Below are 20710 nucleotides of genomic sequence, written 5' to 3'. Positions count from 1 at the left end.
AGCAATGAATCCCCGAGTAAACAACCCATCTCATTGCTGCACTCCAACTCTAGGCTTAGTACCAAGACACACCATTTACATGCCATTTACATGTCATTGGGCATATTCTCAGGGGAATTCTCTTTAGCTAACACTTCCTGTTCTACAGTTTATCCATTTACCCAGATTTAGCACAAAAAAAGAAAATGCCTGTTCATCCCGAATACATCACTTTGATAGCACTCCTTTTGTTTGTTTGCTGTTTTGGGACAGGGGTTCTCTGTGTAGCTTTGGCTGTCCTGGAACTCACTCTGTAGACCACCTTGGCCTTGAACTCAGAGAGATCTGCCTGCCTCTGCCTACCAAGTGTTGAGACTAAAGGTGTGCACCACCACAGCCCAGCTTGACAGCACTCTTAACCAACAAATGCAGATGTTACCATCAAATGAAGACTCCAGAATGACATTTCCAGAGCCTACAAAATTGATCTCTGCTGCTCATACAGCATTTCTCACTCACAGCCTAAGATGGTGTGATCATGCAATGACAGAAATAGTCAGCAAAGATTTACACAACTTTCCCTTTGTCTATCCCTTTATTCAGTCATCTACTATTATTTTTCCTCTTAGAGCACACCAGGAACTGTACCCCTGTCTGGGGCAGGGGTGGGGTGGGGAGTCTCTGGATCTGGTAAACTCTAACTGTTCTATTGGTTAACGAATGTATAACTGAATGAAATAACAAAGCAATTAGACCAGGGGCCAGGAAAATATGGCCCCTGGCCCAAATCTAGTCCGTTACCTGGTATACAGTCCTGCAACAATAAATGATTAAATGGTTGGGGGAGATCAAAAGAACATATTTGACATGTGACAATGGTGGGATATTAGTGTCATAAAGCTCATCAGAATCCAGTCACACCCATTCACTTATGTACTGTCTAAGCTGTACTCATACCAAGACAGCAGGTTTGAGTAGCTGTGACTCACAAAGCCTCCAATTTTATTACACAGGTCTTGATAGATACATATTGAAGGACCAGGAAAAAAATCAGACCCCCTAGCAAACAGAGTAGAGCCAAAAATGTAGGTTAGCCAGTACAGTGACTCTGTTCCAGGAACTCGACTGATCATGGAACTGCAATTACACCGGCCGGTTCAGTAACTCTCTCCCAGGAACTAGCTGACCATAAAGTTAGATTAAAATCTTAAAGAACAATCTTGAGAAACAGAAAGCGTCTCCTTGTGATTTTTCACTGGTATTCTTGACATTTTCCAATGACGCCATCCCTACCCCTTGGGTTGTGGTTTCTTCCTTTAAATACCCCTTCTCCCAGCTACTCGTTGTTGAACTCCTCTACCCCTGCGTGGGATACGAGTCTCGACCCCAGTGCACTGGTTCCTATCAATAAACATTGTGTTATTACAGCAAGGACGGTCTCACGTGAGTTCTTGGGGGGGTTGCGTCATCCTGAGACTTTAGTGAAGGTTTCCCCACTCCGGGGGTCTTTCAATACCACATATTTTCTCCCATGCAGAAACTAAAGCACTTAAAAGTACAGTAGGGGCTATTAGGGAAGGCAAGAGAAGCCAGAAATGGGGGTGGGGGTTGAGGATGTGCAGGGCCTAAGCATGATGATGAAACACCTTGCTCAAAGCGACTCCAGGAGGACAGCGTTCATTTGGTTTACCCTCTCACACCACTGCTCATCACTGACTTAAGTCAGGACAGGAGTTCAAACAGGGCAGGGAGCGATGTAGAGGCCAAGGGCCTTCCTCTCCCACATTAATCACTAACTAACGAAGTGCCCTTCAGGCTTGCCTACGGCCTATCTTACAGAGGCTATTTTCCTGAGATCCCTTCAGGCTTGCCTACGGCCTATCTTACAGAGGCTATTTTCCTGAGATCCCTTCAGGCTTGCCTACGGCCTATCTTACAGAGGCTATTTTCCTGAGATCCCTTCAGGCTTGCCTACGGCCTATCTTACAGAGGCTATTTTCCTGAGATCCCTTCAGGCTTGCCTACGGCCTATCTTACAGAGGCTATTTTCCTGAGATCCCTTCAGGCTTGCCTACGGCCTATCTTACAGAGGCTATTTTCCTGAGATCCCTTCACGGCCTATCTTACAGAGGCTATTTTCCTGAGATCCCTTCAGGCTTGCTTCACGGCCTATCTTACAGAGGCTATTTTCCTGAGATCCCTTCAGGCTTGCCCACGGGCCCATCTTACAGAGGTTATTTTCCTGAGATCCTTCGGGCTTGCCTCACGGCCTATCTTACAGAGGCTATTTTCCTGAGATATACGGCCCTATCTTACAGAGGCTATTTTCCTGAGATCCTTCGGGCTTGCCTACGGCCTATCTTACAGAGGCTATTTTCCTGAGATCCCTTCAGGCTTGCCACGGCCTATCTTACAGAGGCTATTTTCCTGAGATCCTTCAGGCTTGCCTACGGCCCATCTTACAGAGGCTATTTTCCTGAGATCCTTCGATCACGGCCTATCTTACAGAGGCTATTTTCCTGAGATCCTTCAGGCTTGCTTCACGGCCTATCTTTTACAGAGGCTATTTTCCTGAGATCCTTCAGGACGGCCCATTTACAGAGGCTATTTTCCTGAGATCCTTCAGGCTTGCTTCACGGCCTATCTTTTTACAGAGGCTATTTTCCTGAGATCCCCTTCAGGCTTGCTCACGGCTCATCTTACAGAGGCTATTTTCCTGAGATCCCTTCAGGCTTGCCACGGCCCATCTTACAGAGGCTATTTTCCTGAGATCCCTTCAGGCTTGCCCACGCCCTATCTTACAGAGGCTATTTTTTCCTGAGATCCCTTCAGGCCTCACGCCCTATCTTTTACAGAGGCTATTTTCCTGAGATCCTTCAGGCTTGCCTCACGGCCTATCTTACAGAGGCTATTTTCCTGAGATCCCTCCAGGCTTGCCTATGGCCTATCTTACAGAGGCTATTTTCCTGAGATCCCTTCAGGCTTGCCTTCACGGCCCATCTTACAGAGGCTATTTTCCTGAGATCCCTCCAGGCTTGCCTATGGCCTATCTTACAGAGGCTATTTTCCTGAGATCCTCCAGGCTTGCCTATGGCCTATATCTTACAGAGGCTATTTTCCCTGAGAGATCCCTTCAGGCTTGCCCACGGCCTATCTTACAGAGGCTATTTTCCTGAGATCCCTCCATTTTGGCCTATCTTACAGAGGATTCCCTGAGATCCTCCAGGCTTGCCTATGGATCCTTCAGAGGCTATTTTCCTGAGATCCCTTCAGGCATTCATAGAGGCTATCTTACAGAGGCTATTTTCCTGAGATCCCTTCAGGCTTGCTTCATGGCCTATCTTACAGAGGCTATTTTCCTGAGATCCTCCAGGCTTGCCTATGGCCCATCTTACAGAGGCTATTTTCCTGAGATCCCCCAGGTTTGCCTATGGCCTATCTTACAGAGGCTATTTTCCTGAGATCCCTTCAGGCTTTTCACGGCCTATCTTTTACAGAGGCTATTTTCCTGAGATCCCACAGGCTTGCCCACGGCCATATCTTACAGAGGCTATTTTCCTGAGATCCTTCAGGCTTGCCCACGGCCTATCTTACAGAGGCTATTTTCCTGAGATCCCTTCAGGCTTGCCTATGGCCTTTTACAGAGGCTATTTTCCTGAGATCCCTTCAGGCTTGCCCACGGGCCCATCTTACAGAGGCTATTTTCCTGAGATCCTTCAGGCTTGCCCACGGCCCATCTTTACAGAGGCTATTTTCCTGAGATCCCTTCAGGCTTGCCTATGGCCCTATCTTACAGAGGCTATTTTCCCTGAGATCCCTTCAGGGCTTGCCTCACGGCCCATTACAGAGGCTATTTTCCTGAGATCCCTATCTATGGCCTATCTTACAGAGGCTATTTTCCTGAGATCCCTTCAGGCTTGCCACGGCCTATCTTACAGAGGCTATTTTCCTGAGATCCCTTCAGGCTTGCTTCGCCATCATAGAGGCTATTTTCCTGAGATCCCTTCAGGCTTGCCCACGCCCATCTTACAGAGGCTATTTTCCTGAGATCCCTTCAGGCTTCGCTTCACGCCTATCTTTACAGAGGCTATTTTCCTGAGATCCCTTCAGGGCTTCCCTTCACGGCCCATCTTATAGAGGCTATTTTCCTGAGATCCCTTCAGGTGCAGTTTCACGGCCATCTTACAGAGGCTATTTTCCTGAGATCCCTTCAGGGTTGCCTATGGCTTATCTTACAGAGGCTATTTTCCTGAGATCCCTCCAGGCTTGCCTACGGCCTATCTTACAGAGGCTATTTTCCTGAGATCCCTACAGGCTTGCCTATGGCCTATCTTACAGAGGCTATTTTCCTGAGATCCCTTCAGGCTTGCCTACGGCCTATCTTACAGAGGCTATTTTCCTGAGATCCCTCCAGGCTTGCCTACGGCCTATCTTACAGAGGCTATTTTCCTGAGATCCCTTCAGGCTTGCCTCACGGCCCATCTTACAGAGGCTATTTTTCCTGATTTTCAGGCTTGCCAGCCTATCTTACAGAGGCTATTTTCCTGAGATCCCTCCAGGCTTGCCTCACGGCCCATCTTACAGAGGCTATTTTCCTGAGATCCCTCCAGGCTTGCCTACGGCCTATCTTACAGAGGCTATTTTCCTGAGATCCCTCCAGGCTTGCCTACGGCCTATCTTACAGAGGCTATTTTCCTGAGATCCCTTCAGGCTTGCCTATGGCCTATCTTACAGAGGCTATTTTCCTGAGATCCCTCCAGGCTTGCCTATGGCCTATCTTACAGAGGCTATTTTCCTGAGATCCCTCCAGGCTTGAGGCTATTTTCCTGAGATCCCTCCAGGCTTGCCTATGGCCTATCTTACAGAGGCTATTTTCCTGAGATCCCCACAGGCTTGCCTACGGCCCATCTTACATAGAGGCTATTTTCCTGAGATCCCCCAGGCTTGCCTATGGCCCTATCTTACAGAGGCTATTTTCCTGAGATCCCTACAGGCTTGCCTACGGCCTATCTTACAGAGGCTATTTTCCTGAGATCCCTTCAGGCTTGCCTACGGCCTATCTTACAGAGGCTATTTTCCTGAGATCCCTTCAGGCTTGCCTACGGCCTATCTTACAGAGGCTATTTTCCTGAGATCCCTTCAGGCTTGCCTACGGCCTATCTTACAGAGGCTATTTTCCTGAGATCCCTTCAGGCTTGCCTACGGCCTATCTTACAGAGGCTATTTTCCTGAGATCCCTCAGGCTTGCCTATGGCCTATCTTACAGAGGCTATTTTCCTGAGATCCCTCCAGGCTTGCCTATGGCCTATCTTACAGAGGCTATTTTCCTGAGATCCCTCCAGGCTTGCCTATGGCCTATCTTACAGAGGCTATTTTCCTGAGATCCCTCCAGGCTTGCCTACGGCCTATCTTACAGAGGCTATTTTCCTGAGATCCCTTCAGGCTTGCCTATGGCCTATCTTACAGAGGCTATTTTCCTGAGATCCCTTCAGGCTTGCCTACGGCCTATCTTACAGAGGCTATTTTCCTGAGATCCCTACAGGCTTGCCTATGGCCTATCTTACAGAGGCTATTTTCCTGAGATCCCTTCAGGCTTGCCTATGGCCTATCTTACAGAGGCTATTTTCCTGAGATCCCTTCAGGCTTGCCTATGGCCTATCTTACAGAGGCTATTTTCCTGAGACTCCCTCCTCTCCGACGACTCTAGCTTCTGTCAACTGTCAACAGGGAACTTAATAATTTATACAAATAATATACAGCTATAATTTTATAAGTAAATAATAGTTATCCAAGTAATAATATATATTTATAATTTTTAATTAGAAATAAAGTTACAGGCATCCGATTTATAAAGAAAAGTTTGCTGAATTTGGGCTGTGTGCTATGAGACCCCATGGATGAAAATGTCTTGACAAATCAAGGCTTTGTGGAGAGACAACATTCGAATTGGGTCTTGAAGTTCAAGTAGGCATTCACCAGGGAGAGATAGAGATGGGCCTGTGCGAAAGAATGGAAATCGGAGAGAAGACACCACATTTGAGAGACTGGCTAGTAGAACACATGCTACCTGAAGAGACGATGACCACAGAAGGTGCTAGAATAGGCTGGGTTGCACTGTAGAGCAGTTTTGGGAATGGACTCGTTGGTACAGTTACCTTCACTAGGAGAATCCTTAGTTTATCAACATCTCTCTTAAGATGTGGCATTTAAAACCAAGCACTATTCTGATGCTACATGAACAGTGCATTAAAAAGCAAGGTTGTTGGTATTGATAGGGGTCAAATATGGTGGTGTGTGGGGCGGAGGATCCTGCCACCAGACAGAACTGGTAAGGTTGTAGCAAAAGTTCAGAACCCCAATAAAACTCATAATTGAGAATGGCAGGGGCTTGAAGTAGCTCCCAGTCAGGTTCTTGTCCTGGAGCATGTGACCACGACACCCCACTAGGAGGACCATGACAATCAGTCACGCAAGGATAACACCTGAAGTCCTTCCCCATGCAAACAGGGGTGTCCCTAACTTCTCAGACTAGATCCCACCCCAAAAATGTTTATAAGGTTCCTGTCAACAGGGAACAAACTGGTAAGTCATTTCACCAAAGACCATATGAGGGCACCTGTCATATTGAGCTGTAACACTCCAGGGCTTGTTTTCTCTCCAGAAACATTAGTTGGGCATCTGGCCGCCTGCCACCAGCTCTGGGGGTGGGGAGATAGTAACACTTTTGGTCATTCTGGCCATGCCCAAGCCCCACGAGACCTTCCATTCCCCAGGCTGGGCTAAGGAGTCCCTGGCCTGCTACGCACCAGTGAGCAGAACAGCAGTGGTGGTTGGGTTAAGTAGACCTAAGCATTGGCTTGGCTGTGTACACCTCATGAGCTACCAGGGGGAAGAGGTCAGCTAGGTTGATAGTGTGGAATAGCGAGGTGCCATGTTCTAAGGTAAGGCTGAAGAGAGTAAAGCCCTAAAGAAATCAGAAACCACTTAAGACTGACAGTTTACCAGTGTGCCTTATAAATGGAATGGTCCACTACCACCACGGCTAGTGTAGGCATTTCTTCTGCTGTTTCTGATATGGTCCATACCAGCAAACATAGCCCACAGAAACATCAACTGCTGCCCAGTAGCCGAGTTTTAAGAACTCTCAGAATTGTTGGGTATGGTCTTATCCAAAATGAAGAAGGTGAGGCGGATTGGCTCGACGGTTAAAAGCACTTGTTCTTAATTGAGAACCTAGGTTCAATTCCCAGCACCCATGTATCAGGTTGCAACGGTCTGTAATTCCAGTCCCAGGGAATACATGGCCCCTGAGGGCATCAGACACACATGTGGTACACATTAATGCATACAGGCAAAACAGTCAAGTATATTAGACAATAAATAAATTTTAAAAATTAAAAAAGATGAGGGCACTTCTGTCTAGAAGTCACTATGCTAACATGTTTAAATTCTCCATGGAACCCAACAGCTATGTTCTTCACTCAAACGCCACAGTCCATTTCATATGGTGCATGTATATTGAACACTGATGTAAAGGGCAGAGGACAGATGTGGGTGTAAGTCTTGGGGATAAGGTCCACGTCTTCTGAGACAGGGCCTCTCACTGACCTTGAGCTTACCACTTAGACTAGGAAGCCCCAGCGGTTCGCCTGTCTCTGTATCCCTATCACTGCGATTGTAAGCTGGCTAGCAGGCCTGGTTATGTCCGTCTCGAGGGCTGGAGTGACGTCCGTGTGCCTGCAAGCCAACTGAGCTATTGTGCCATTCCTGGACTTCCATGTATATTGATTATCAATTCCTGGTTGGATCTAACAAAGATTTCCTATCTGCAGGCTGATCTTCACTTGTATTATAATTTACCTTATAGTCATTTAGTTAATCACATTAAATTATTCCAAGAACTCAATGTAAAGTTTAAAATGTAAAGTTATTAACTTTTCTTTTTTAAGAATAAAAACATTACAATGAGAAGGGATTGATTTGGTATTGCTTTCCACAAAGGCCAGGTCATTTGCCAACTGTGCTCGCTGATGACATGATTAATAATTTATTCATGATGTTTGCTGGGGAACGGCTGACATTTGATTTGATTGTATTTTTTAGAAGTCATCTTTCTCCCTTTTGCAAATTAGTCATTGATTATCTCTAATCGTCAATGTCTCCTCTATCTGTGAAAGGACATCTGACAGTGCTGACAACCACATCTGCTGCACGTTCACCGTGAGCTAGAGCTTACATAAATCTAAGCTTGGATTCATTTAAGGAGTCAGCTGCCTGGTAATTACCGAGTCACCTGTCCTGTGCTTCAGCTCCACATCAACAATGGCGTTCCTGCCCCTTCCAGCGTGAACAGTTCTCCGCCGTACAGAAAAGAACAGGGCCAGGTTTCTGGTGTCTTTCGGGGCCACTGCCCCTATCTTTCATTCCCTGTTTCATCTTACTTAAACACAGTGTTAATTTATTCTATCAGTGACTTCCTAGTTTATACAGGCAGAGAAATAACATGGCCCGCCATACATGATACTACTTAAGATGCCAAAGCTGCGCACATTTGTGACATTCCATTTGGTTAAAATCTCCTGTTATAAAAAATAAATAAAGCCTGAATAGCCAGAATGTCTTAGGAAAATGACTCCGTCTGTTCACAAATGTCCCCACTGTGATGGTAAATCTGCAGGGCACCGGGTCATCACCAAGCCATCTGTCCAATAGGACCGGGCGGAGACAAGCGGCCCAGTTTTCTCAGGCCGACAAATTATATGGGTCTTCGTGGCTAGGCATCTAAATTAAAATACAAGTAACCACAAGGTCAATGTTAAATGAACCAGCATTAATGTTCTGCCTCAATAAATGTTTAGAAGCCTTCTCTTATTTTGTAAAATTACCTTACTCATAAATGAGTGTGTGTGTGTGTGTGTGTGTGTGTGTGTGTGTGACTATTTTAATTTTCCAGTTTGATCTATATTAGAACTTATAGGGACAATGTTCTAACAACTATTATATTGATATGAAAGTCTTATTCCTAAAACATACTTTTTCATCTTCCCATACACCATAGATTTAAAATAATAAACGTTGTGTGGTTTATACACTGTTCACAAACACCGGAAAACAAAACCTGTGGTCAGAGTCACCCGGACTCCATCCTGCCTGCTGGAACGGCATGCCCAGCTACTTCTCCCTGGGAGAGCCCTCTGTCCAGCAATCACGGCACCACTGTAGTGACAAAGTGACTCAACTTTATCTAAGTCACCAGTGTGAAAACTGTGAAGGTCAGTGAACACTAGATATTTTCATATGGGATAATTCACTGGGAGTCAAATTTGAAATCTGTTGGTTCATTTTAAAATAGATGTTCAAAACCATAAAGGCAGGTGTCCCACCCAGTGTGCTCTGTCCGTAGGGACTATAAAGCAACCAATTTACTCTAGCAACCCTCAGTACAGCCTGAAGTTCTCCAAAGTCTCAATCCCCTTGCAGTCTGACGACACCAGCAGAAAACTGAGACCCAAATGAAGTGTTAGGCGTGCCAAGGCATCAGTGTGACGCTCAGGGCCTGTCTCACTGATAGCTTGTGGCTGTGTTCACACTGGGACAGGTGAGGGAAGGATCTACACAAAGAACTCTATTGCCTTCGCCACTCTTCTGTAGCTAGAAAGTTTCAAAAATCAAGGGTGCCCTTCAAAGGGTAACTGTGACAACAGTGACAACTTTAGTCTTTTTCTGTCTAAAAAAAGTTAGAAGGACCTGGGGGTTAAACTATCCTTGGCTCTAATGGGGTTAAAGGATATCTGGTGATTTTTTTCACAAATATTCAGAAAATATGCATTAAATATGCAGCATGCTATTAGTTAATTCTAAGTCACCAGAGGAAAGCTTAGCCTGTGTGGCCCTTGTTAGACTTCATGCTGTGATGTTACACCCTGCTGAGATCATCAAGTACTCAGTGCTGTGGACACTAAGTCGGGATCTCTCCACGAAGTGAGTGTAGACAGCCTGCTTGCTTGCTATAAAAAGGTCTTCTGGACCTTAGCCACTCACTGTGCGTCTACTCAGAAAAGCAGTGTCTGATCCCTCGGGGCAGGTCTGTCAGATCACATCTGCACTCCATCTTTTTGTCTAACACTGCTATAGTACACGGTAACAGCAACACCAGAAGAACCTCGTGACAGAGCATTCTGGGGTTGTGCACCAAACCCCGACTCCCTTGACCTCTATAAAACAAGCTGTTCCATTTGGCTTTCTGGAGCTAAGTAGTCCTGTAGGCCAAAGAGGCATCAGTGAGGGAATGGGCAGGCGTACATCCTGCCAGTGACAAGCAACTGAGCCTCAAGGAGAAAGCGGTTCTATTACATCCTGTTTTCCTATCTGTGAGAGAGCAGGCTGCAGGACACGGTCTCTCTGTCCTTTCCAACTTGAACACAATACAAACCTAATTCTTAGGATTCCATGCCCCTCTTTGGTCCAAGTCTGTACTTAATCAGGAATAAAGACTCTGAGGAAAGGAAGGAAGGACTGCTCTTTTATTCTTCTGGCTGCTTTCAAGTCTGCACCATTGGTAATGCCAATGGCGGAACAGTCACTGGTCTACAGTAGCATCTTCATGTTACATTCCCACAGTACTAAAGAACACGGTTTTATTTTTTAAAGTGACCATAACTTTGTTTTAATTTTGGTTTGAGGTAGGGGCAGAATTCACTATAATCTTTTTTTGTAATAAATCCCTGTATTTCCTTAGAGGCATTCAGAGTGTCAACAAAACAGCCTTGATGTTTGCAGCTACAGAGTGGTGTTCAGTGGACAACAACAGTGATCTCCGTTTACGCTGCTTCAGAGACACCTGAAGATGGAAAAATAAACCCAAGATAAAACCAAAAGAAAAAAACAAAACAGAACCAAAACTACTGTCCCCACATATAACTAATTTGTGCTGTGCACCAACAAGAACCTGCTTTAATTTCCATGCCAATTGACACCCACCCCCCAGACTGTACCAGGCAAGGTTGGTGGCTATTGAAGATACCGCCAGGACAGGGCTAGCTAAAGACACACTTGGTAGTGTGTTAACTATACAAAAAAAGACACTGTACAATTTAAAAACAAATCTTACACAGCCTTACATTTCAATTCTTTTCTTTAAAAGGAGTGAGTTGTGTGTGTATGTGTGTGTAGGGGGGTAAATGATTTATAGACAAGAAAACTGTGCTGGAACAACTTATTCATATCAACATCTTCCTCTTCTTCCTCATCCTCCTCACTGTCTTCCTCTTCCTTCTTTTTCTTGCTCTTCTCAGCCTTGACCACCCCCTTTCTCGCTGCATCAGGTTTTCCTTTAGCTCTGTAGGCAGCGATATCCTTCTCATACTTCTCCTTCAGCTTGGTGGCCATCTTCCCATAGGGCTGCTTGTCATCCACGGCAGTGTTGTTCCACATCTCTCCTAGTTTCTTTGCAACATCACCAATGGATATGCCAGGATGCTCCCTTTGACTTTTGGGCGGTACTCAGAACAGAGCAAGAAGAAGGCTGAAGGAGGCCCCTTGGGAGCATTGGGGTCCTTGAACTTCTCTTTGGTCTCTCCTTTGGGGGGGATGTTGGTTTTCATTTCTCTTTCATAAGGAGCCTTGTCAGCCTTTGCCATGTCTTCACATTTCCCCTTCTCTTTAGCAGACATGGTCTCTGAGCACTTCTTGGAGAACTCTAAAGTGGTAACAGAAGGATCTGGGTGCTTCTTCTTGTGCTCCTCCCGGCAGTTTGCACAAAGAATGCATATGAGGGCATTTTGCCTCTCAGCTTCTTAGGATCGTCTTTGCCCATATTTAGCTGATTTTCCTCCACGAGGCAGAGTCACCCAGTGCCGTCTGGCTCTCGCTTGCCCCTGTGCTGTCTCTATGGAGTTCAATGTACTGCGATGGCTGTGAGAGCGGGAACCAGATGCGCCTCCTCATTCTCTCCACTGTCACTTTCTCAATATAATCTTTACATTTGGATAGACCTAAAAACAATAAACTTGGTGCAAACCCTTTCAAGCGTCTTGTTTGTAAGTTGGACATAACATGTTCTGAGGCACGCACACTGCTCATGGTGTTGACATAATCACAGAGGCACTGCTATGGTCTGAGGACCATGCTGGTGGCCGCACTAACATGCGGTGAGTGTTGCTATGTTCAACGGGTAGCCCTTTCCATGCCACATGTTCTTTCGTCTCGTCCTCCTGGGTACCAACCCCGCCAGTGCTGTCACCTCCATGTTACAGAGGAGGAACGGGGACAGCAAATGACAAAATAATCTGTTATCACCCACATTGTTAACTGCCAATGGAAGGAGGATTCTGACCTTTCCACTCAACCCTAACTTCTACACCACACTGCTGTCTTCCTGCAGGAAGGCTGCGGCCGTTTTACCACATGAAGGCCATTGAATAAGTAGGTTTGGCTTCATATGTTGTACAGTGCTTTTCAAACATGATTAGAACCATGTCCCAGGGAAGCACAAGGCTTTCCTTCCAAGACCAGCCTGCCCTAGGAAGCAGCAGGGAAACAAGGCGTTTTGGAGTGGTGATTTTTACTGTATCTGGAATCAATTATTAGTACCCTAAACTTAACTGATTTTAGGAGACTGCTTCTCAAGCCCAGACAGTAACTGCCCTGCTGGGCCTACTCCCACCACATGGGCAGGTGCTGAGATGGACTTCTTGGGCTGCTACCATCATGCTGAGAGCTAAGAATGCTCACAGGACTGTACAATAGCACTGACCTACCCCGTCCCTTTCCCGTCTCCATCCAAACTACCCTGCTTCCCGCATGCAGCTACAGTGAGGGGAAGAGCCGATCTGGTTTGTTACACAGACTGAGGAGACAAAGGACAGACCTCCCGGGCTCTTTTCTCTCTTCTGCTCAGCAGTGTTCTGTATGTGGGTTATGTGAGAACGGAGTCTGTAACGGGCATCCCGGCCTCCAACATAACAGAGGAAAACATTCTCCACTCTTCCTGGTAGGAGGACTTTAAGAAGTTACGAGGTCATGACGTCACACTCAGTGAACAAGCAGAAGTGAGAGGAGTCAGGTAAGTCTGGGGGAACCCTCTATGGCACATGATTTGATGAAGCTGGCCTGGTCCTGCCAAAACAGCACAAGAGCTAGGACCACAGCCAGAGGTTCACTTTGGGACCTGGGAAAGCGTGGCGTGGAAAGAATTATAGTTCCTAGTCTTTTGAACAAAATGAAGCAAAAGAAAGAGGCCAGAAGCATAAAACATTAAAAAACAAACTAACAAAAAAAAAATTATCGGGGAAGAGATGCTCTTGACTGAATTCTTTTAAGCCTAAAAGAAAGGGGCAGCAGCTGGTGTATTTAGAGGCAGCTTCCTCAATGAAACCACACTGAGAATTCCCAAGTTACAAGCCAGTGACAGTTAAAGAATTACCATACTGGGTCCTAAGTAAAAATTCCATTCATATGAAAAGAGTCTATCTTCTAAGCAGGAATCACAAATCTCAGCGCTGGAGTCAATGTTATTCTGTTAGTGATAGAACCAGTACTGCTTTTCAAAAGGGAAATGAACAATGTACCTGAGATAACTTCCAAAATAAGCAACGATGTTTGCATGTTTGCAGTCTTTCATCATAATGATTTCTTGCTGTACAACCGCGAAGTCTTCTCCTAGGATACAGAGCAAGCATGTTGGACACTCAATAGGTAAAATGCTCATTTACTTTAAAGCATGTGAGGGCGATTATACTTAGGATTAACTATTACACAGCTAATGAATTTTATATCCAACACAACCAATGCTTTGCTTTTAACAACAATCTCTGTCCTGGCTTGAAGAATACTGTACCTCGGTGAAAAGTATGAATGCCCAACCCAAACTTCTGGGTCCCAATTCTGTTCTCACTAAGCGCTTAGACAAATTACTATCTCTGTGCTAATTTCCTGCTCAGTAAAGTAACGGCTATTGACCTTACAGAGCCGAGTGAGTTACTACCTACAAAATGCCTGGCAGGGTGATTTCCATACACACATTTCCCGCTAGTACTGGCACACTTTTGGGCACTGCAACGAGGAATACATACTACACGAACGACCTTCACTAGGAAATGCCCATGAATTCCCTTTGTTACTGAACAACATCTGGCTGGTTGTAGCGGCACATACCTGTAGACAGGCTGGAAAGAAGAGGCAGGAGAGTCATTAAACAACCCTGGATAGAAGTTCAGCAGAAAGATGTGATCCTTTCTAAAGTTAAAGACCACTGGTCCAGCGGTGTGTGAGCTCTGCAGTGGGGACGGCCCACATTGAGCAGTGTGAGTGAAGGTGACTCCCATATGCAGCATCTCCACTTAGGCCTTGCCTAACAGTGCTAGGCTAGGAAAGGTATTCCACCTATACCTGGACAAACTATTAGTCATCTGCCCTGCCCCCTGCTTGGCCAAATTCTTCAAAATAAGACCTGGCAACCTTAGAGAGCCATCATACGGTGGGATGTTCAGAGTACTTGTCAGGGAGAAAGAGAAGTGTAGGGATGTGAACCAGAGCTACTGTAGAGAGAAAACAAAGGGGACAGAGTGCTCACGACTAAGCCAAAGCAACTCAAGTTTCAGTATTATAATCAAAGACAGCTCAATAAAGCGGATGTTAGTGACTGCTCACATCCAAGCATGAGGTTGTTAGAGTAAAAAGCCCTGGCATTTCTGGTCGTGGCTTCTTCCTATTGTAAATGTTGCTGAGACCTGAAATAGCCTAGTCAGGAACCATGCCAACCCCGACTCAAGCCCGCCCCACTGTAAGTCCTAGTTACAGTGGAAGAAGTAGTGGGGAAGAGAGGATTCTCAGAACTTAACTACTTCAGCTTGCGTGTGCAAAACCACAGCTTCCTGGAAGGAGGAGAGGGAAGTCTTCAAACTCCACAGGACTGAGTCTCCTTAAGTGTTTCCCATTCACCCTCTATGGCATCTCAAGAGGAAATAATAGTCATCCTAAGACTACAGGACTGGAACCAAGTTCCATGGCCATGTGGAGTATTCTGGAGGGTCTGTACACGGCCTTCTCACTCGTCCTAGAATATTACTGGCCGCAGTCAGATGGACGAGTTGTCTGGTAAGGTTGAGCTAGTCAGCACGGCATGTGACTTTCAGGGGCTGAGGCGCTCTTTCTGGGGTAGGCCTAAGGGTCATTAGTGGTCATTGTAAAGAATGTTGATCCGTGCAGGGCTGGTACTTATGGAATAACAAGTACCTCCTCTGGTAAGATACACACATATCTGCACAAGACCAGTTCTCCTGAGTCATGGGGCCACCTTCATGGGCTTCTCTTACCTATTAACTACAACAAACTTCTCGTGTGGTGATCTCCACATACATCACATCTGTGTTTCCTCTAGGACAGGATCAGGCCTAACTCACTTCTGTACCTTAGCAGATGATGCATGACTGCATGACTTTCCTCCAGGGGGACATCAGTTGAGAACGCCAGCACTGGCGTTAAGTGTTAAGCAACAACTGGGATGCCTTCTACTTTGAGCCATTTACCCTTCTTTTTCTCTCAGTGGCTTTAAGCTTTCAGCAATGTTTCCCATGAAATGTTATTGATCCAACTACGTATTCCCTCTCCTCCAAGTCAACCTCCAAGCCAACTGTGAGCAACAATTAACTCCTACATTTCAAAATCCAAAGAAAGCGGTCATACATTCAATTTCTAGAGATAAGTGAAATGCGTAAGTCTAGGTAGGAAGAAAGAAAATACAGCTTAATACATTAGTAACCCAAAGGAGTTGAATAGCTGACTCAGAAGACTTTCTTCAAAGCTTGTATGAAAGTCCAAAGAGACATAAACGAGGAAAACATTCCTAATACACTTAACTGTGATACCAAAGAGTACTTTACTTAATCACATAGCCTTCTAAAATGCTTTCCAATTCTACACTAGTTCTGAATAAAATTTTTAGCTATTAATATGAATTCAGATTTCAGAGGGTGTACCCCTCCCCCCAAAAAAAGGCCCTGAAAACTAATGATGGTCCCTAGGGGTGAATGTTACATGGCAAAGGGCCTTGCAGGTATGATAAAAGTGATGACCCTGAGATGGGAGAGCATCCTGACATCAGGTGAGTCATACTGGAGACAACAGGACAACCGGAGCAGGGAGCCCGCCACAGCACAGGCTCTGGAGGCAGAGCAAGGGGCCAAGAATGTTGCTTCAGAAACTGGGAAAGGCAAGAAAGTAGATTCTCCTTTAGGAACTCAGGACTGACATACAAACAAATGGAGAAGCTAGGGAAATAAATCACACACACACCTGATCAAAGGCCCTTTCATAGGGATGCCAACCTTACCCAACAGGGCAATGGCAATCTTTACAACAAATGCTGAGAGAACTGGATAGTCACATGCCAAAAACAGTACTCTGCATGTATAGAGACAAAAATGACTCAGAAAAGGCTTAAAACCTAATCAAGACCAGAAACTATCAAGTTCCTATGAAAAACAAGCAAAAACATTTGTAATATTGATCTTAGCAAATGATATCAGGAACAAGACCCAAAACACAGACAACGACAAACAGTAAGACTGTGTCACATTCAACCTTTGTATAAAAAAGAGACAGAAAAGGCATCCTCATCTATGGAGAAAAACATCTGCAGACCATCCACCTGGTAAGAAGAAAACACCTGGCAGACCATCCACCTGGTAAGAAGAAAACACCTGGCAGACCATCCACCTGGTAAGAAGAAAACACCTGGCAGACCATCCACCTGGTAAGAAGAAAACACCATCCACCTGGTAAGAAGAAAACCCTGGCAGACCATCCACCTGGTAAGAAGAAAACCCTGGCAGACCATCCACCTGGTAAGAAAAAAACACCTGTAGTCCACCTGCCTGATAAGGGGTTACTGTGTAAAATACAGGAAGCAAACAAACAACTCCACTAAAAACTGAATCAAGAGTGAAGGGGTCATGTAATTTTCATAAGATGTACAAAAGTCAAACATCTTATATAATCTAAAAATACATACAATTTTCACTTGTCATTTTTTAATATTTGAAATTACAAAGAATAAGCTGGGACTATCAAGAAATTGGACCCCTTGGGCATGGGTGGTAAGCATGTGAAACTGTACAGCTGCTATTGTTAAGGGGAGCCCACAAGAGAAGATCACTCAGACACAGTTTATAGCCAACTGAAAGTCTTCATTCCAGCTGGCTAGGACTACACTCAGGTATTTGGGTTAGGTGTTTGGTATTAATCTCAGTTTACTTCGTCCTCATTTTAAGTGTTACAGTTTGGATGGAAAGGTATCCTGGCAGTTGGGAGCCAAGAAATACCACAAAGTCACACCGAACACCAAACTCAAATGAGATTTATTGGGAGGGTGGCTACCTGTGCTCCATTTAAGCAGCAGAGAACTGAACAGAACGCAGGGTTTATGTTAGGCTTCTTCTTTGGGCGGGGGGTGGGGGGGGAGGTGTGGCGCTTTCCTGGGTGGCCTGGGATTAGAGGTATTATGTGTCCTGATCTTGGGGCAAACTTGAGGATTGGTGGGATTTTTTTCCTGTAGGGTGGGGCTGAGAACAGCAGTTAGAGCTGTTAGGGAAATCTGGGGCAGGGGGTAGAGGTGGGGGACAGCCATGCACAAGCCTTGATAGCTGAAAAAGTTAACAAAGGGAGTGTCTGCCCAGCACAGAGAATGCCTTCCTCACCAGGGAGTATCTGGCCACCTAAGTTGCTGTGAGTAGCCCTTGTCTCGGCTGACCTCACCTAACTGTCTACAGTAGCCTGAGGGTTGATTCTTATTCTGACTGGGCTAACCATGGGACCCTGCATTCCCAACTGCATGGCCAACTACATCAGAGAATAAACTCAGTTAAGCTACTGGTTCCCTGTGCCCCCCAGAACATAACAAGTCCATCATTTGACTCATTCCTATAGAACCAATGTGGAATGTGACCGGGCAAGACAGTGCAGAGGCTCCTGCACAGAGAATTACCAAACTCTACCCTAGGAGCCCAAGGTCAAGATGTCTTAGCTAGCTTCTGCTAGCCAGCTTCTGCTAAACTGCCTGTGCAGAGACCCCTCCAGCTCACCCCTTATCTTAGCTTCTGCAAAGCCCCCTGAAGCTGCCGAGCGAGATGCCATGATGTGCCTTTTGGCTTTTTGTTGTGGACACTTGGACTACACTTAGGACCTGAACACCTGAGTGAAGTCCCACCCGCCTGGGATAATAAAGATTTTTCAATTGCTATAAATTGACTGAGGCCATCTCTGGTAGGCTCCCTGTAACACTATGGAAAACAATTCTAAGGTTTCTCCAAATTAGACCCGTACAACCCAGCAATACTGCTTTTTAGTAAATACTCAAAAGAATGGGACACATGATCTGAGCATATCCGCAACCTCTTCTTCATTGCAGTTTTGTTCACAATAACTATGCGGTAGCAATCACCTAATACTCACTGCCACATAAATGGCTAGGGAGATGTTAACACTTCCACAACGTTATACACACACACACACACAACAAAGTATCATTCAGTCATAAAATAAAAAGGAGACCCTGGCATGTGCCTTGTTAGTGAAAATTCCTGAAAAGAAGCTATGTCTGGCTGTGAATGAAAGACCCCAGGAAGGAGTCTGTGTGCAGAGACTGATGGACCAACTGGACATTTAATACTGTGGAGAGATAGGAATTTTACAGGACTAGAGTATAACTGCCTTAAACTTGGCCTAGTTTTAGCCTTCTGGAATATCTCTGCCAGATTCTGTATAGGAACTAACATCCTGTAATAATAAATGGAGACCTTTTAGAATCTACTGACTTAGCAGACCACTAGCTTCCACCCAAAAGCTAGGAATGTCATTAGAGACCTATAGAATAGCTAGGATCTTAGACCTATAGAATAGATAGCATCCTAGACCTATAAAGGAGTAGATAGTGTCTTAGACCTATAGAATAGCTTGGATCTTAGACCCATAAAATAGACAGTGTCTTAGACCTACAGAATTGCTCCCCCATCCTGTTGTACCCTCCTCTTCGGTGTACTCAGCAATGCTAAAATATTTTAAACTTGCCTTGATTTATGAATTTTTTTGTTCTGTAAAACTGTGTCCATGTTGGGAGTTGGGGTATTCTCCATCTGTGTTCCTGGGCCATGTCACTATAAATAGCTCCAGAGTACACTAGCTTTCATTCCTTTTAAGATGTAAACGGTATTGTATGTCGATGGCTTCAACATGAATGGAACTGAAGGCTAATATGCTAAATAAAAAGCCAGTGACACAAAGAAAAGTTCTACATAATTCTAACCTATATGAAGAATTTAACATAGCCAACCTAACAGAAAATAGTCACTACCAAAGACTCTAGGAGGAGTAGGACAGAGAATAGATGTTCAGAGAGTCCAAACTTCAATCATACAAGATCACACACTCTGTTGTATAATATTCTTCTTATAGCAACAAGACTATTTTATACCTAAAGTTATTAAGGGGGGGTGGATCAGGCTCTATACTCTACTAAGAGAGGGTCCTAGGGACACAGAGAAGTTTAAACATGGATGTAGAAAACAAACAAGGTTTCTTGTCCCAATGTTGTCACATTAAAAACAAAGTGCTAATAAGTAATGATCCACTGATCAAAGGTGGAAACGAGGAACAAAGGGCAGATAAAATAGAACACCCTGAGTTACTTTACTTCTAAGCGTCAGTAATTTCAGGGGGAAACCCCTCGTCTGTCCAGTGCTGTCTGTCTGGAGTTTATAACATGGTCTGATACAGTAGAGTGGCTAAGCAACAGTGCATCCTTTGAACAGTATCATAAATGATGTCATGACAACTCTACCCGTTATGACTATCAACACAAGACAGTGCGGCGGCGCAAACAAGTGGTGCCCCGGGATCTGCTCAAGGACACAGGTGCCAGGGAAGTTCCTTCCCAAAAGACTTGTCCGTCTATGATGAAACACGAGGATGGAGTGCATACCAACCTGTGGAGACAGAGAACTTACACCAAAAGCTGACAGGGAAGCAAGGAATAAAATACCACTGTGGAAAAATTAGTGCATGAGCTTTACCAGCATCCTGTCACTTTTAAGTACTGTACTGCAGTTTAATGCAAGCTGCTCTCACAGAACAAAAATTAAAAAAAAAAAAATCTACCCCTCCTCCCATGACTGTTCCTGCTCATCACTGTCCCATCCTTCACTGTGTTGGAACGGGATACATGCTCTCGTTCCGGAGACTTTCTCCTATAGCTGATAGCTAATTAATCATGTGTCTGTCTGAACTTACGTCCTACTTCAGTAACTGGTACTGTAGGTGACAAGTAGTTACACGCAACTTTAAAGACAGACTTTAAGTCATTAAGGAAGGAAGAATCAGGAGGCCTGTAGCAGACGGGACGCCCCTTGTCCAGTCTGAGCCGAAGGCCCCCGTGTGCGTGCACTGAGCTCCATGCTGCCTGCCAGCTTCAGGAAGCAGTTATCTTGACCCGTCTTTACATTCTGTTCAGACTGGGTCTCAAGAGTTGGCAGTGTTCTAGCCTAAGCAAATTTAAGAGCAAAGAAGCAGACCTTTAATCTCACAGAATCGGGCTCACTAACGCACTCACGGCAAAGGAGGGAAACGGAGGGGCAGTGAACCATTTCAGCAAGTGCACAGAAAGCAGTTACTCCAGGATAACCCTGTCTAGACAAGAGTGGAGCTGAGGTGAAGTCCAAACAAAGCAGGGTTTTGATAG

At 45.2% G+C, this 20710-nt stretch overlaps 1 protein-coding gene and 1 pseudogene across 1 annotated transcript in view; both read right to left on the bottom strand.

The window, feature by feature from the left end:
• Map4k3 (mitogen-activated protein kinase kinase kinase kinase 3) overlaps positions 1-20710 on the bottom strand; it is a 169128-nt gene that overhangs the window by 74045 nt on the left and 74373 nt on the right. Inside the window, 1 exon segment of the mRNA XM_032908817.1 lies at positions 13548-13638. Within this exon segment, the coding sequence (XP_032764708.1) occupies positions 13548-13638 (91 nt within the window).
• LOC116905844 lies at positions 11143-11794 on the bottom strand (annotated as a pseudogene).

Source organism: Rattus rattus, chromosome 7, assembly GCF_011064425.1.
Source record: "Rattus rattus isolate New Zealand chromosome 7, Rrattus_CSIRO_v1, whole genome shotgun sequence".
In the NCBI taxonomy this organism is placed as follows: domain Eukaryota; kingdom Metazoa; phylum Chordata; class Mammalia; order Rodentia; family Muridae; genus Rattus; species Rattus rattus.
Note: the sequence above shows the minus strand (reverse complement) of the source record. Positions and strands in the feature narration are given on the sequence as shown.